At 35.0% G+C, this 16643-nt stretch overlaps 3 protein-coding genes across 3 annotated transcripts; all 3 read right to left on the bottom strand.

The window, feature by feature from the left end:
• On the bottom strand, positions 2331-3039 carry LOC18767746. Its single transcript, XM_007201371.2, has one exon. It carries the CDS (start codon positions 2985-2987, stop codon positions 2721-2723), a length of 267 nt encoding a protein of 88 aa, XP_007201433.2. The 5' UTR covers positions 2988-3039; the 3' UTR covers positions 2331-2720.
• Positions 5973-9747, bottom strand: LOC18767367 (tetratricopeptide repeat protein 1). Its single transcript, XM_007201173.2, has 5 exons — positions 9415-9747; positions 8858-9037; positions 7929-8055; positions 7618-7731; positions 5973-6434 (listed from the first exon to the last, which is right to left on the bottom strand). The coding sequence occupies exons 1-5, from the start codon at positions 9625-9627 to the stop codon at positions 6319-6321; spliced, it is 750 nt and encodes a 249-aa protein (XP_007201235.1). The 5' UTR covers positions 9628-9747; the 3' UTR covers positions 5973-6318.
• On the bottom strand, positions 13051-16449 carry LOC18768241 (peroxidase 12). The gene is made up of 3 exons (XM_007201304.2): positions 16121-16449; positions 14984-15178; positions 13051-13882 (listed from the first exon to the last, which is right to left on the bottom strand). The coding sequence occupies exons 1-3, from the start codon at positions 16376-16378 to the stop codon at positions 13262-13264; spliced, it is 1074 nt and encodes a 357-aa protein (XP_007201366.1). The 5' UTR covers positions 16379-16449; the 3' UTR covers positions 13051-13261.

Raw genomic sequence — 16643 nt, 5'->3', positions numbered from 1 at the left:
AAAATAATTTTAAAAAATACCAAAAAATTCTGGAATTTTTTTCTATAAATACCTACCAATACTCTTCACTTTCAACACTAAATCATCATACATTTTATGGAAATTCTACTATTATTCACTTTTTACTCAACATTTTTTTCACTTTTAAATTGTATTTTTATTTATCATCTTATCCGAAAATTTTATCTGATTGAGATATAAATTTTATAATAAACATTGACACGTACGAACTCAAAAATCTTATCTGAAAATATCATCCAAATTAATTGTTTAGGTAAACAAATTTGTGAAAAAAATGAAAAAATGAATAGTATTTGCCATTTGCCATGGCAACAGGTGGAAACACACATTGCTTTTTGCAAGGGCAGCCACTATTCAAGTGAATAATAGCTGCCCTAGCCCCTCCCCCCCTTTTGCCATGGTAAAGGGCAAATGGGTAAAGTTGCTCTTAGAGCAGTTCCAATTGCCCCGGGCAAGAAGGGTTTAGGCCCAAAACGGACTTCTAGCGGACAAATGCTGCCAGGGCTATTGGTGGGCTCCACAAATGGGCTGGCCCTCAGGCAAAACCAGCCCTTGCTCTAGCTTGGGTTTGCTAATGTCAGCAATGACGTTAGTAACCAAAAAATTTTATAAAAAAATACTAAAAATTTCAGAATTTTTTTAAATAAATACTTAGTCATATTTTTCACTTTCCGCACCAAAACTCTATACAAATTCCTCTCCTCATATCTCATGTAAATAGTGGTTGCCATGGCAATGGGTGGAAATACCACAAGCCTTTTGCAAGGGCTGCCACTCTTTACATAAATAGTAATAGCCCTTGTCTCCCCTTACCCTTTGTCATGGCAAATGAGTGAAAGTGCTCCTAACAGCTTGTATGTAGGCACCAAACCTCGTTTTTCGGAAAGATAATCTTCTCTTTCCAAAAACCTCTCTCTCCCTTCCACAAAAACAACCTGTTTCCGCCATTGAAGCAATCTCTCTCTCTCTCTTCCAAAGTTTCCAACTCAGAACCAAAAAGAAAATTTTCGAACTACCAAAGCATATTATGTTTGGCCATTTCAGCATGTGAATGCAACACCCATAAACAGCAAATGAAAATAACATGTAGTTGATAGCCTGACACATTCCCATTCACAAATATCTACCGGAAAAATACAAATTCACAATTCAGGAGTAGACTGTGTTAATACCAACCAGGCCAGAATTTAAAACCAATTATTTCATTTTTGCATTACAATTAAATCACACTATTCTCAGAAAGATAGAGTTCAACCATGTTAAGCCATTTTCAATCCTCACCGCAAAGAAGTATTCTGCTTACTCATGGGTAAAAACAACCGTTGAGAAAATGCTGACACACAATGACAATGGGCATCTACCTTGCAAAAGCCTTCATATCCTGAAGAAATTTCCCTTCCAAAACCACCGACTCTCCTTCCTCCCTAATAAAATGGATAGCTTATAGAAAATCAGTTTCAACGTTTCCTCCTTCACTGCCACTCCATCGACATTCTTGCTCAAGGAAGGGTTAACCCCATTTCACAACTCACCACCACCCCTAAATGCCACTTACATCGACATTCATTTGCCCTACTGTGCTGTTTTTGTTTTTAATAATTTTCTTTACAAAGAATATCTGGTTTGAGTGTTTGGAATTTTCACGCTGGACAAGAATTTCCGTCTGATTTTCCTTCTTTTTTTTTTTTTTCATGCGACTCAACAAAATTAAAGGGAAAAAGATAGGGCTAACATCATTTTGCTCAACAAAGATTTGGGGTTATTCTTGAAATGGGCTACAGAGTTTCAATTTTATCAATTTACACCTTAACATTTTAAAATTTAACCAATGTATATATTCCGTCAGTTTGACTATTTTGTCTTGTATTAAATGATGATGTGGCAAACATAGGGTCCACTTTTTATCTTAGATGTAATTAAATATTAAGAAATAATATTTAAAAAGAAATTAAAAATTTTGACAGATATTAAAATAAAAATAAAAATACATATCTCTCTTTCTTGGAAGTCTCATCTCCGTATCAACCCTCACTCCATCTTGCCCAGCACAACACATAAAACCCATCTTGCCTAGCACAAAACCATCTATTTTTTAAGTCTACATTTATAGATCATCCTTGCAAAAATTAGATAAATTGAAAACCGTTTCAATATCCAATTGTGTCCTACAAATTCAATGAACAGAGTGGTGCAAGAAAATACTAAGTTTCAATAATTCGTGGTCAAATGATATCAGATTCAATTGATATTTTGTAGAGATGATTTTGAATGAGTATCTACAAAATGGACGTTTGGATTAGTGAAATACAATACGGAATGGACCCTATAAGGGTATGCCTCAAATAAGCTTCTTTGAGGCATATATATATTTCAAACAAAATTATATCTGGGCTAACAAATGAAATTAAGCTTAGAGAAGAAGAAAAGAACTTGGAGGTTATAATATAACCAAAACATATTACAATTCAAATGGCCGCACCCTAAAGCCATCATCATCATCATCATCATCATACTCTTAGTGCATTTTTGCATTGAGAAAGATTTTTTTTCCTTTTTCTTTCATTTTTGGTCTTTGGTGGGGATTTTCCCATCTGATTATAAATCATAACCTTGACACACAAACTGTATACAATCAACAAGTAAAGGTGAACACAAGATGGTGGCATTATGAGACAAAACTCTCTTATGTAACTTCATATTCATGCATCGTAGCGAACGTCGGTGACGAACCTGTTCTTGATCCACTTGAAGCTATTTTTTAGACTTGTTTTAACCTTACCTTCCATTGTAAACACGTTGTATGAGGCAACTCTCTTCTTCCTCTGCAGTTCTGGATCACTTGATGTCGCAAACCCACTTCCCTTCTGGGTTGGCCCGTTGAAGTTGTACGAATTCGACCGCTCCCGGAATCCAAACTCGCCGGAGTAAGCCGAAGTGTATTCAGGGAATGACTTGCTTTTTTCCATTGTCAAAAGCCAGCTTAAATGTTTGGCTATAGGAAAAACCCCTTTCTCAAGCTTCATGGTGGAATTTATACTATTAAAGAAGCAATGGACGGTAGAGATTGAATATCAAACGATAGTGGGTGCATGCCTGCACGATGGATCCAATGTGGTTGCAGCCCATGTGTGATGTTGGAAGGCTGCTTTTGGGTTGTCACTCGGGGCAAGGCAAGGGAATCATGAGGGCCAGTGGAGTGTGATGGTGTTGGGCTATTGGTGGGCCTTAGTTGTAGGACATGCCATGATTTATGATGATTCACATGGTGGGATGTCGACACAATATTACTAGTTGAGTCATGGACGTGGGACCTGAGAATAGCTATTCTCGTTTCATTGCTCCTCTCCCTCGATTCCTATTCTTCTTTGTTGGGTGACATAGAGAGAGAGAGAGAGAGAGAGAGAGAATGAAACAGGTATAAGTTCTCTCTCGTAAACTAGGGTTAAGTTTTGGAAAAAGCGAAAGTTTTTTGAAAAAAGACATAAAAACCTCTCAACTTTCAAATCAAAGACATGCAAATATAAAAAATTCCTTAGAAAATCCAAAAATAAATAAGGACAATTTTGTCCATTTTTGCTTGTTTTAAAAAATTTCTCTCCCCTTTGGGTTTTTTCAAAGTCTCCTTTTGTTTGTTTGCAGAAAAACTCGTATGAAACAAGAATAACATAATTTTGTTATTCCTAACCAATCACAAATTGTTATGTGAAAAATTTATCACGTATGACATGATGTAATTAATCGAAAATAATAAAATAATGATATTCCTGTATCACACAAGTATTTCTCGATCGGTAGAAAGGATATGCCAAAACAACCAAGCATGCATGTATGCATGTCTAATGTCTTTATCAGTTTTATGGTGGCACTTTGAAAGTCAGGCAGCCAACCTCAACCTAATTAACCTTTATGAAAAGTGGTGGAGTCATCTCTTACTTTATGCTTAATTGATGTTGGTGGTGGCTTAGTGCTGTGTGGGCCTTGGTATATTATGATTTAGGAGGCGTGCATTATCTTGAGCAAAAAAATATTATTATGCAGATATTTATTACCTAGATGTTCTTTCATATTTGATTGTTGTTATTATACATATCTTCTCCACTTTCTTTGTTAATTGTGATTTGCTGCCCATTGGAGGTGATGTGTGTCCAACTAAGCCAAGGTTTTTTTTTTTTTTCTTTTTTTTTTCTGGTTTTTTCAGAATGTGGAAGGGGTAGGGGTAGGGGTAGGGGTAGGGGTAGGTGATGTACTATTAGGGTTGGAATCTGAGAACACTAATTTATATGTAAATGCTCTAAGATTTAAAATTTAAAGTTAAATATTCTTACCACTAAGTTATGTATTTAGATTTGCTTAATTTGACTTCGTTAAGAGGTGATAATGATCGCCTCACACAGTTATTTAATAATCACAATATAACCAATCACTTTAAATCTCTATTTAGGCATGTTCCAGAGAAGAAACAAATTCCACTCTTCAGATTGTACTTTGCTGCCTTTCCTTACGAGCATTTTCATATGTCTACGGCACTTAATACAAGTCCAACAAGTGGGATTGTATTCATATGCTAAAAAAGTGAACATATTAGCCAACAGGGTTTAGTTCATTAGAAAATGATTTGATTTACAAACTAGTAGTCTCAGATTTGAACCCCCTTAACATATTGGTAGTGTGTATGAGAAAATCCTCTTCCCTCTTATAGTTTAGATGATAGGTTGCATTCGGGAAAAATAATGAACATATTAAAACCGAGCTACCTAGGTTTCCCTTCTCTCCAAACTTTAACTTATGGCTAGGTTGGTCATAATCACATTATAAGCATTCTTTGCCCCTTTGGCGTGCAGCGTGCTTATTAGAGTGAATATAAGATGAATCCATTGTTTCTGTTGGTTTATATCACTATCGAAAATTAAATTTTAGTTCCGACAATTTTTTTTATCGACAAGCCATTAAATCTTAGTGTCCTTTTGACATTGCTTATTTGGGGTGATAAGTGATTTTTTAAAAAATTTGGGAAGCCCAACCCGTTTGGTAAACTATGAAAAAATTACTTATTATTAAAAATTACTGTGAGAGAAAACTATAAGGGAAAACAGCTAATGAAGTGCTTTCATTTTCTGATTATGCAAAAATTAGTTTTGAAGAGGGGTTGAGTTTAATGATTATGCAGCAATCATTTTCTAATTATTCGGGAATTAGTACCAACACTTACAACAAAAAATTTACCAAACGCCAAACTGCTTTATCTCACAGCTGATTTCTCTCACAGCAAATCTGACAACGATTATTTTCACAGCATAGCAATGCCAAACTAACCCTTAGTCTCTTTCAAATAATAAAAGATGCTGCAAGTTCAACTCCTCCCTATCCCTTTGATTGAAAACAAGATCATCTTGATCGCCTTGATCTTTCACTCAATTTTGAATTTCAAAAATTCAAATATATTCATTCCACCCGAAAAAGATTCAAATGAGAAGATAGAGAACATCGTGTCTAGGCTGTCTTCTCTTCAGCATCGATGTCCTGCTTCAATAACTGATGCCTCCTTTTTTCAGAGGTTTCACCTTAGGCCACAAGTAACCTTTTCTAACTCAATTCATGTGGTTATTTTTTAGCTTTGGCTACAAAAAAGCTTGACATAAAGAAATTTAGTTACAGAAGTTCCTACTGATAACCAAAGGTGCAATCTTGGAAAGCCTAAAAACATATTTTCTACTTCATGTTTTAAACACTCACCAAAACCCTAACATGCTGATCCAAAAGGTTAAAGTAAATTCTACTAAATCCTATACATCTGCGTCTAATACAACCACCAGAATAACACTGCATCTTTGATTCTGGCTGCTAATTTACAATTAGAGCAACATGCCAAAGAATTAAACCAACTATGATGTCAGTGGTTTTGTTTCCCATGCCATTATGTATTACGTAAATGGTAATGTAAAGAAACCATAAACAAACTGCAATCGAGAAACCAGCAGTGAAACAGAGGAAAAGTCTGAACAAAATACTGACTTGGAAGATAAGCTAGTAAGGTCCAAGAAGACTAAGAATTATGCAGAGGACCAAACAAACACAAGAGATCACAGATGCACTGAATGATGATCAAGTAACAATTGCATTCAATATATAGAAACCGTAATACCTCAAAATTCATGAAAGTTAATACTATCCGCAAATGATTTTATCAACTCTTCATTTACTTGTGGTTACCAATCCTGCATGCACAACAAACCCTCTATTCCTTGCCACATCACCAACCTGATTCTTTCCACATTGTAGGATATTACCACAACCATACTAACGTTGGAATGAAAGAGAATAGGAGCCAGTGTTTGGATCTTTGACAGCTTTGAAGTTGTCAACGCTCATTCCGAAACGGCCTAACAAAGAGTTGCCCATATCTTTCAGCTTCCCTACTCACATAGAACAATTTCAAACACTTAGTCTAGAGCATATTTCTTTTTCTTTTATGAGAAACATTAAAACTTAGCAAACATACATTACAAAGGAAATACGCCCACTAACAGCCAAGTCTAAAATTTAACAATGAAAGTATGCCTTAAACAAGCAAAATATACCAGTCACAGGCATAACAAAATTAGGTTTTTACAAATAAGCTCATTTTAGCAGGACATATTATACAAAAACCCATATAGAGCTTATTTGGGGAGAAAAACCCAAAACTAGCCACTTGTCATTTTCTATTGGTTCTTAGTGTATTAAAATTTTCTAAGAACCAATTAGAAAATGAAAAGTGGGTAGTTTTTAGTTTATAGTTTTTCTCTCCAAATAGGCTCTATAAGAGGTTTTGTATAATATGTAATGTTGGAAAGGGTCTAATGATGATAAGCCCTAACAAAATTGGACATGATAAGCCCTAACAAAATTGGACATGATATCTGTTGTCACCAGAAAGCATGGAATATGTGAATAACCATTACAGAAATCAGACATGAGATAGGAGAATTAAAATGTACATGTTCTTACCATTTTTATAACATATTCATATTTCTAAAAGAGAACGACTCTTTAAGTTGACATCATTGACAAGGATAAAACATTCTCCCTAATGTTCCCTGAACCTACCTCAGTGACAATCCTTTGGCAATCATGAACAAGTTAGCTAGTGTGTCATAAGCAAGGACCATATGTCATTAAAAAACTGATCAGTAGGCTGCAATTTTAGGATTTCTTCATCTATTAGTCTTGACATTGTTTCAAAAAATCAGACAAATTAGTTACTCTAGTCATTCGGCAAAATTACTTCGTGAAAACGCATTGCCTAGTTTCCCTTCTAATTGCCCAGTCCTTTGGCCTTCATTGCTCACCATAAGTATAGGAAAGAAGTCATGTGAAGACTAGCAGAGTGGTCAGTCTATGATATGGATTGGGTTTTTATCCTTTTTTGGGCATTGTTTAATGAAAAAAAATACAATCATGGTACATACAGCATTTAGGAATAACTTGATCGAGTGGCCAAAAGAAAAATAATATAAAATTACAAACCATGAAACAATAAATAATATAAATGCAGAAGAAAATAATAGAATTAACTTACCAATGATCATATTAACCACAAAGAAAAAAGAAACTTACCAATCATCTCCTCTTTCATCTTTTCTCTCTTTTCTTCAGCCAGCGGCCCCAAGCGGTGAATGGTCTTCTTGGCTTGGTCATTTGAAGGATCAAGTTCCAAGATTTTTTTCATGTCTACAAAGTAAAGCATACATTGAGCAATACATATTAGTATAAACTAAAAACCAGTACACATGAGAACACTGAAGTTGCTTCTAGTGGAATGAAAAAGAGTCAAGAATATTGTCCAGAAATACAAGGATGAACTAATGAAAGGTACCGCCTTAGAATACAGTACAATGGTTAAAAACTGGTATTATATCCGAGCTTACCAGCAATAGCCTCGTCAAAATGCTCTAGTTTTTCATGAGCTTCTGCTCTTCTAAGCAGAGCTTTCATATATGAAGGATTTAGTTCTAATGCTTTTGTGCATTCCTTGATTGCGTCCTCATATTTTCCCTGTGACATTAAGATTCAAACATTAACAATCATGCACAACTAAGAAGCTATTGGTGTAGAGAAGTTATAATGAAAAGAATAAGAAGCCTTTTCAAAGCATATAATAATAACACAAGGAAATAAATAAGGGAAAAACTAAAAGTGAAAACAGCATTTCTTTGTTTGGTCAGGAGAGTGAAAACAGCTTACAATAACTAGCACCAGTTCTGCTCACGGCCTGGACATCATCTATAACCTTGTAATATTTGTTGCCTTTCACTATAAGTCTTCATTTTAAAAGTTAACTATAAAGCCTCCTTAATAGAGCTAATTCTATGTAGTTATTTTTCTGTAAAATATAAGTAGAATCCATTTCAAATAAAAAATTTCCAGACACATGATGAAGGAAATCAAACCCATTTTTGCTTTTAAGACCAATCTATGGATCACTGGAATCACATTACTTTACTGTAACAACTTGCATACTTCAACAAAGACTACCAAGAAAATAAAAGGGAGAAGGGAAAAAGCCCCTTTCCAAATAATTGCCCAAATCATAGCTTTTCCCATATGTGGAAATCAAAAGTGCATTAGAGCATAAGCGGCTTCATCAACAAATTTCTATTCCGTACTAACTAGTAAAGTAACCAGAAAAATACTTCATATTGTCGACAAACTAAGAATGCACTAGATATGTATACCATGTCAATATCTCAACTATTTTACGTGAACTTTTAATCACAACATAGAATGTGAAATTGAAAAATAAATAAATAAATAATTCAGGAAACATATTTGCCAATATTTTAACCGTACAGCATACCAATTTCGAGAAGCATATTGCACTGTTTGCGTGACATATTGAACGTAATTCCACAGATAATGGCATGTCAGGCGCAAGGTGTAAAGCAAGCACATACTGTGATAATGCCTCTTCATATTGCCCACTGCCAAACAGTCTATTGCCTTCCAATTTGACATCATTTGCTTGTTCAAATGCTTTCTGATCCAGATGCAAACAGAACAAATCAACAATAACAAAATTATATTATCTCAACAGGAACGTAGGAATTGTAAGTAATAAAATCAGTTTAACAATTTAAGATGAAACTAACTAAGAGAGAGAAAAACCTAAATGGGTTTAATTATAAGCAAACCACACAAAGATATCAAATTTCAGAACAGCCGGATACAACAATTTCATTGTTCTTCTTCAAATTGAACAAAATTGAACTCGATTACTGAGCTCCAAAGTAACAATCGGCAGTTGATTCGTATAAAGCCATTGGATTTATCAGTAACATCTACCAGATAAACAGGCATTGCACAACACATTTTTAATAGAAATCAGAAAAACAACAGCTTTGCGAAGACAAATACCTGTTTCAAGTCGTCGGTCTGAGAGAGACTCTGCTGCTCCTCTTGGACTTGGTGCTGTTGTTGGGTTTCGTCGTCGTTGTCGCTACCATTGAGTCCAAGTTCGCCGTCGCTGGCAGTTTCGAAGCCATCAGAGGCATCTTTGTTGGTGGAAGACGAGGGTTTTGAGGGATTCACATCGCTATGCCTTTCTCTCTCTTCGTCTTCTATCAGCATACTTGTCCTTATCTCAGGAAATCAATTCCTACGAACAGAAGAGAAACGCAAAAGGGTGAAGGATTTTGGCTGCGGCAACTGCTTTTCCAGAAAGCTCTTTCTACTCGGCAATTCCTTGGAGCACAAAATAACATCTCACATATTTCCTAAACGAAGCCGTTTTGTCTTCTCATCCCATGTTTGCTATTGTCGTTTCTCCCTAAAACTTTTAGAGGACGTTTGTTACACAGCATGAAAATTGAGAGGTAAAACTAATTATTTACCACTGTATTAGAAATTGATAACTAAGAACAAGACTTAAGCAGAACATAGGTTTGGAATGACACCATCATAATACATGGATAATTAGTTCAGGCATCTATAACTAGACTCTAGATCCTTCAAAAAAAAAAAAAACTTACTTGTAACGAGATAGCACTGTTTTAGTATTCCGATCAATAACACAATGACACATGAAAAAGTTATCTCACGCATCATTGCATCATTAGCCAATAACAGCAAAAAATATTATTCCTATTGCATGAAATTCGTTCTCCTAGATCCTATTGCTTGAAAATCATGTTTTCAATCAGATCACAATATCAAAGTGTCTGATCACAGTTTGACTGCTTTGATATTGTGATTGATTAAAATCATCTTTTCTTGTATGCCTTTTCTATTGGTTTCTATTGGTTTAATTTCACATGTGATTATCTATAGAAAAGGAAAATATGTTTGGGATTTAATTTAATTTTTGCCAATCAAGCAATCTTTGTTTTGAACGTGTTTTCTTTTTGGGGGAACAAAAAGCCTATAAAAGAAGATCTTTGTCTTCTTCATTCTTTAGAGATGTCAAAGGCTATTTTTCTATGCTTTCAGGATCATATTTTCAGTCCATAAATTTTGGAAAGTTGAGTTTTTATTTGAGATAAATCATCAAGTGTTTCATATTTACTTGTTGATTTATCAAACACTTTTCTCATTCATATTGCATTCATTTGCACTGATCGGCGACTCATACGGTTGAGGGCACCAAGACCTTAGTGACGGTTTTTCTTCGGTGAGCTTGAATCGATTGTGACAAATATCAGATTCAATGTAAGTAGAGTTGGAACAACTCCGACGAACTTGAAGCAATTGTGACCAGTATTGCGTTCAACATAAGGAGTATTGAAAGATTATCCCGTGACAAAAGTTAAGTTACTAATAAGTTAGTAAACATTATCTAGAATGTGTCTAGGATAAGTGTGTGAGTACTTCTTGCAATCATTGTTCTATAGTGGATTTGCTTTGGATTGAGGAGTCCCATGAATTTTTTCGAGAGGTAGGGTTTTACCACGTAAAATAATTCTCTGCGTGTTCATATATTTTTATGTTTTGTGCATTCAAGGATTGATACCACTTATCAATCCTTTGGGAGTGTTTTTATTCATTTGCTACACTTAAACTCTGTAAGCATACTATTCAACCCCCTTCTAGTGTTTTAAGCTATCCTACATGTAATTTCACTTAGGAGTTAGGACTAGGGGTGGGCATCGAGACCGGAAACCGGACCACCGAGCCGTACCATATGAAAAAAATTGTATTTACAACTAGCGTAATTTATATAATTTAATGTATATTTTATTTCCAGAAAAAGCTATAGAAATTATAAATAAACAAAAAATTAATAATTAGATTTTAAGCTAATAACTTTAGCTAGCCTATCCGTTAAAAAATTCATGATTCCACCCTTGGTTATTAGGTCTTGTAATAAGGATGCTCACCTAGCGGCTCAATTTGCGGTATTAAAAAAAAAATAATAATAAAAAATAAAAACTGTTTCTTGGGTGTGGGAGCGTTACCCTCCCTACTAGCTACTCAGGACTCTTGAAGAAGATGTAAACATTTTTATTGATGAATGAATTCACTACTACCGTCTGACAAAAACAAAAGATAGTCCAGGAAAGTGAACTCAAAATTTAGAGAGGATTTTCCATAAGTTTTAAAGGCCGTTCTTCTATTCCATGAATTTCTTGACTACCACCATCTCTAATAATCCCCTTGAATGGAGGTAAACCCATCAATTTTTTATTTGATTAATGTTTTGATTTTGTAGATTGAAATTTGATTGTGTTCAATTATGTTGTTGCTTTGATTTCAATTTTCAGAATTTTATTTCATGTGGGTTATGTAAGAATATGCAAATGAACGAATGGGATAGAATGGATGGATGAATATGAAAAAGTCCCATTCCCTCTAGCCCCTCTATCTTGGCTTAATTTGGTGGCTGCTTGGACGTCTTGGTAGATTTGTGTCAGATATGTGCAAATCTGTTCGTCTTCGTCCTCCCTTGGTTTGATGTGAGCCTGATTCGATCGGTGGTGGTAATATGGCGTTATGTTTTGTTCTTTTTTTTAGTTACAATAAGTGCAGCAATTCTCTATGAGTTTGTTGAACAGTCTTTCTTTGGGAGAGCTTTAGTCTTTGTTTAGGTTTTAAGTTTGTTTTATAGATCTCTTCTTGGGGGAGTACTGTAGCTGTGATTATCTTTTATACCTCATTGACAGAGAGTATAACATAGCCGTGATTATCTTTTATATCCCATTTAAACCTTTATGGAGTCCTAGGTAAGAATATAAGTTTAAGTGATTGATTGCATTTGTAGTTAATGTAATCGAAACTTTCGACTTTTATCAATGTTACTTCCGTCGTTTGGTGAAAAAATAAATTGACAATTATGTCCACCTACTCAACCAGACAAATTTCGTGACGATTTATTCCAGAATCCCAGCGAAATTATTATTATTTTTTTTGGTCTGACCCAGCAGAAAAGCTAGACAAGATATATAATTTCAGAATAGCAGAACAAACAAAGAATCTTATCAAAAGAATTAAACCAGTTCAGTAATAACAGAGGCAACAATAACATCAGTTCACGTGAAGAACTTATCAACAGCAGTACGTACAAAGAATCTCATTTTCCAAAAGCAAGTAGAATCATCTTCTTTTATATTTTGGTCATATCCTTAAAAAAGCAACGACCATCTTCTTTTTTATTTTGGCCATATCAAAAGTAAGAGAAAAGGCTTCTTTGGCACTGTTCGATGGAATGACAAGAGGACATTTAAGACAATACCAAAGCAAGTAAGGGCATAATCGTCTACCATCAAACAAATCATCGGTATTTAGCATACAAGGCTAATAAATGGCAAGTAAAAAAGGATGGTATTTGCCTCATTTCCCGTAAAGAGGAACTCTCCTTCTTATGAATCACAATTTGATACTGTGAAAATAATTCAACAAAAACACAAAAGAAAAATTTATGCACACATATCACATTGCTATTGGCAGGAATATAGAAACTCTTACTTACCTGATAAGGAGGTAAAGTATTTTCAACAGAGAAACCCCTACTTATTCAAAACTGGAGGGAGGATATTTGTTACGGTTTTTGGCCACAAATTTTTTTAACATTTAGATGGATTTTCATCTCATAGACCAAAACATGAACACGTGGTGTACCAGATTGGTGAAACAAACTAAATTTTAACATAATTGAGGGGCTGTTATTACAAACATTTTAGCACTAAGCGCACCAAGACGTGAGAGGTTTCTAGCACATAAGCATATGAAACAAGTACATAAATAAGTCAAGTTATTGAATACATTGAGCCTAAAACTCAGACAAGCTCTCCTCATCCTCTTCAACCACAGAGGACAAGTAACTCTTATTGTCCGAATTCCTCACCGAGCAATCTGCACGAATTTCGCCTCTGGAGCCAGTCAGCACGCTTAATTGCCCCATCTTGATCATAGATTTCACAAACTCCTCAAAGAACAAGGTCTGGTTAACAGCAAAGCTCTTGACAATGTCCTTTGTCCTTTTATCCGTGTACAAATCTTGGTCCGATGTGAATAAACCTTGGCGGTTCATGAGATCGACGTAGTATTTGTTGTCGAATGTGTCCGGTGAACGGATATCGAGCACGGTGGTGGCGTTGGTGTCTTCTGCAGGGCAAATTTCCTTGAGGTCATTGGCAAAAGTTTTGTCCATGGTAGGGTCTTGGGTTGGGTAGAGCCTGTCAGTGAAGGAGGAGCAATGGCCAAGGCCAATGGTGTGGCCACCAGAGAGGGCTACAACATCTGTGGCATCTAGGTTCTTCTTTGCCAGGTCTGTGAGAAGTTTGCTTGTGTTGCTTGAGGGAGGGGGAAGGTTTGCTTGGGTTGCATTTTGTGTTGCAAAGTTTAGCCCATCCTTTCTTCCCAATGGCACATCATAGTCAGGGCCACCCGACTGCGCCAAAACAAATATGTACATACATTCCAAAGGATAAAATGTTAGCAACTAGTTGAATTTTGTACATGCCAAATAAATAAAAAATTCAAATTTTTAATTTATATTTTATATTTTATTCATAAATTATAAGACACGCCTAGATTCATAAAGCTATAGGATTTATTAATTGCAAAGTAAAACAGAAAAGATAGTCATGTGGTAGAGGAAAATATAACAATGAAAATATTCATAGATTATGATATATGCGGCCTAGATTCCATCTCCTTTTCTGACATTTAAAGGTTTTTTTTTTTTTTAAAAAAAAATTTTAATGAGGGGCATTGAAAGGTTATAGCAACTTTCACAAGTGGGTGGGTGGGAACAATGATTTTATATCACAACTACTCATGGACTAAGGACAAAGAAAGGAATTAGTAAACGATAATAATATGTAGATAGAGTTTATAGTGCTCGAATAGAATAGCATCCAACAACTTCTTCCATGTATTCAATTATGTGGGATACAAACTCCTTTAGATTTGTGCTATAAGATTTGTAAAATATTCATTGGTTCGATAAGGACAACTAAGAAACCACCCACATGCCCACTTTTGAGACAATTTATAGTTTTGACACTTGTATAAAAAAAATTGTCGGTAAATCGATTAAGAGCAGTTATTCTTGCACCCGAAAGTGTGTATGAATTCCCCTTTTTCACTATCACTTCAAGAAATAAAAATTCTTATTATATTTTAACTTAATTATTTATATGTTAGACTTATTAATTTTTATTTTGGCCTTTTTCTCTCTTTTTCATGTCTTTGATACAAGAAATATCGAAGGATTGTGGATGTGAACACGGAACCTTGAGTGTTGGGAAATTTCTATGTGTTGGGAAGTCTTCCGATCTGAATGAACGAAATTTCCACACCAACCCTACCCTATGGTCAAACTATTAACTTTTGCCAAAAGCAATAAAAATACTTCTAGTCATCTGAAACAACTTCACCAAAAAGAAAACAAAAGAAAAGTATAACTAAATTTTTTTAATTTTTTTATTGAAAAAAAAGTATTATTTACTTGAAGAATCAAATATTTATTGGTTAAGGAATTAATTACCAGGAAAACAGAATCTCTTGCAGCCAAGGCTGTGATATCAGAACAAGAGACAACTCTGCCACACTTCTTGTGAATAAGCTCACGGAGGTCATTGATGATTTGAAAAGCCTTTGCCCTCAAGGTCAGGTTGGGAGGCGCCTCCTGCTCACTTGGTCCACTGGCTGATCCCTCCAGCAAAACCGACCCATCACATCCCTACATTATTATTCAACTTTCTTTTGTTAGATTTACAGCAAACTCTTTACCAAATGTATTTATGCTCATGCGCTAACAAGTTAGTAAATTAATACGATATTAACAACTCATTAACACAATATGTGTATGTCAATAAAATGAAGAAAACATAAAATTTGACCAGTTTGGATTACGAAATTAAATTAAGGAGTGAGCACAAATGCGTTGTTAATACTGTATTAACTTATATATATAAGTGATAATCTACTACTCTAAATTAATAGAATTTATGAGTAAAGTAATCCGAACTTTTTTTTTTGGTCTGAAAAAGTAATTCGAACTTCGGTGCAAGGAACTTGCCCAACACTGTATTAACTTCCTAAGAAAATAAGTGGTCCATGCTTTTTAAGTTAAAAAAATTCATTAGAAAATGAGTGACTGACAAAAGAATTCAACTAGCAGTACTAGCTACTTTAATTAACACATCAAAGATTAAAGTGGTTCAAGAACTAGTTTGAGAGGGGCAGCTCAAGTCAAATAATTGCCAATAAGTTGAACTTCCTCTGTGGGCAGTAGCAGGCATTTTGTTCATTTTGGCATTTCTTTGGATGATGCCCAAATTACTTTCGGCATATATAAGTTTGTATTTTGAAAAAAAATGTTATGTTGTGATATTGTCAATCGACATCAATATATTTTTATTCTGTCGGTAAAATGGGGCTAATGAAAAACCCCTAAACTGACCAAAGACAAATAATTTTACTTTAAAATGTGCGGTCCAGGTTTTGAGGAAAAGTCTGATATTTGACAAGAAAACGATGCCCTGTCCTATGAATTTAGCAGAGAGAAACATAAAAAAAACTTGATCAAAAAAGATGGAAGCCTACCACTAACCCATTAAAGATTAGCAACCAGCCATTTGATCAAGGGGTTCAAATATATACAGTTGAAACGAAATGTTACCTGAACAAAGCAGTCATGGAAATGGAGACGAAGCAAGCCAGCAGCTTGGCCAATGTCCTCCTTGAAGACTTTCTTGAGGTGTTTTCTGATTATGGAGTTGAGATTAGGGCAGCTAGACTCGTAGAAGGACCACGAAAGCCCTTTAACCACAGGGACAGAAGGTTGTGCCTCTGAGACACAAAACAAAGAAGAAACAAAGAGAGAAGAAACCAGAAGCAGAGAGAAAAAGGTGAATGAAGCAGAAGAAGAAGCAGCCATGGCTATGTTTTTCTTCGTGTGTGTTTGGCAAAGATGAAGCGAAAGAGAGCCTTCTCTTTATAGGCAGATTTTTAATTTTTTTTAATAAGCTTTTGGAGCAAATAAATATTAAAAAAAGACTTACTTTAATGACTTGTCGTAGAAGGCCACGTGGTCAACACATCTCAAGGCTTTTCACATCCATTGCAGCTAGGGCACACAGATTGTGGAAAAAGTCATGAAAATCTTATCCAGATTAATAGACGTACAAGAAAAAGGAGACGAG

This window comes from Prunus persica, chromosome G8 (genome assembly GCF_000346465.2).
Source record: "Prunus persica cultivar Lovell chromosome G8, Prunus_persica_NCBIv2, whole genome shotgun sequence".
NCBI lineage: Eukaryota > Viridiplantae > Streptophyta > Magnoliopsida > Rosales > Rosaceae > Prunus > Prunus persica.
The sequence above is the reverse complement of the archived record's forward strand: the minus strand, read 5'-3'. Positions and strand labels throughout refer to the sequence as shown.

Excerpts from the sequence above, each read along its gene's own strand:
- LOC18767746 (XM_007201371.2), bottom strand. The coding sequence starts at position 2,987 with ATGGAAAAAAGCAAGTCATTCCCTGAATACACTTCGGCTTACTCCGGC.
- LOC18767367 (XM_007201173.2), bottom strand. The coding sequence starts at position 9,627 with ATGCTGATAGAAGACGAAGAGAGAGAAAGGCATAGCGATGTGAATCCC. Across the intron at positions 9,038-9,414 it reads AGACCGACGACTTGAAACAG|AAAGCATTTGAACAAGCAAA; the intron begins GTATTTGTCTTC and ends CATCTGGATCAG. Across the intron at positions 7,732-7,928 it reads TTTTGACGAGGCTATTGCTG|ACATGAAAAAAATCTTGGAA; the intron begins GTAAGCTCGGAT and ends TTTACTTTGTAG.
- LOC18768241 (XM_007201304.2), bottom strand. The coding sequence starts at position 16,378 with ATGGCTGCTTCTTCTTCTGCTTCATTCACCTTTTTCTCTCTGCTTCTG. Across the intron at positions 15,179-16,120 it reads TCCATGACTGCTTTGTTCAG|GGATGTGATGGGTCGGTTTT; the intron begins GTAACATTTCGT and ends ATAATAATGTAG. Across the intron at positions 13,883-14,983 it reads CAAGAGATTCTGTTTTCCTG|TCGGGTGGCCCTGACTATGA; the intron begins GTAATTAATTCC and ends GTTTTGGCGCAG.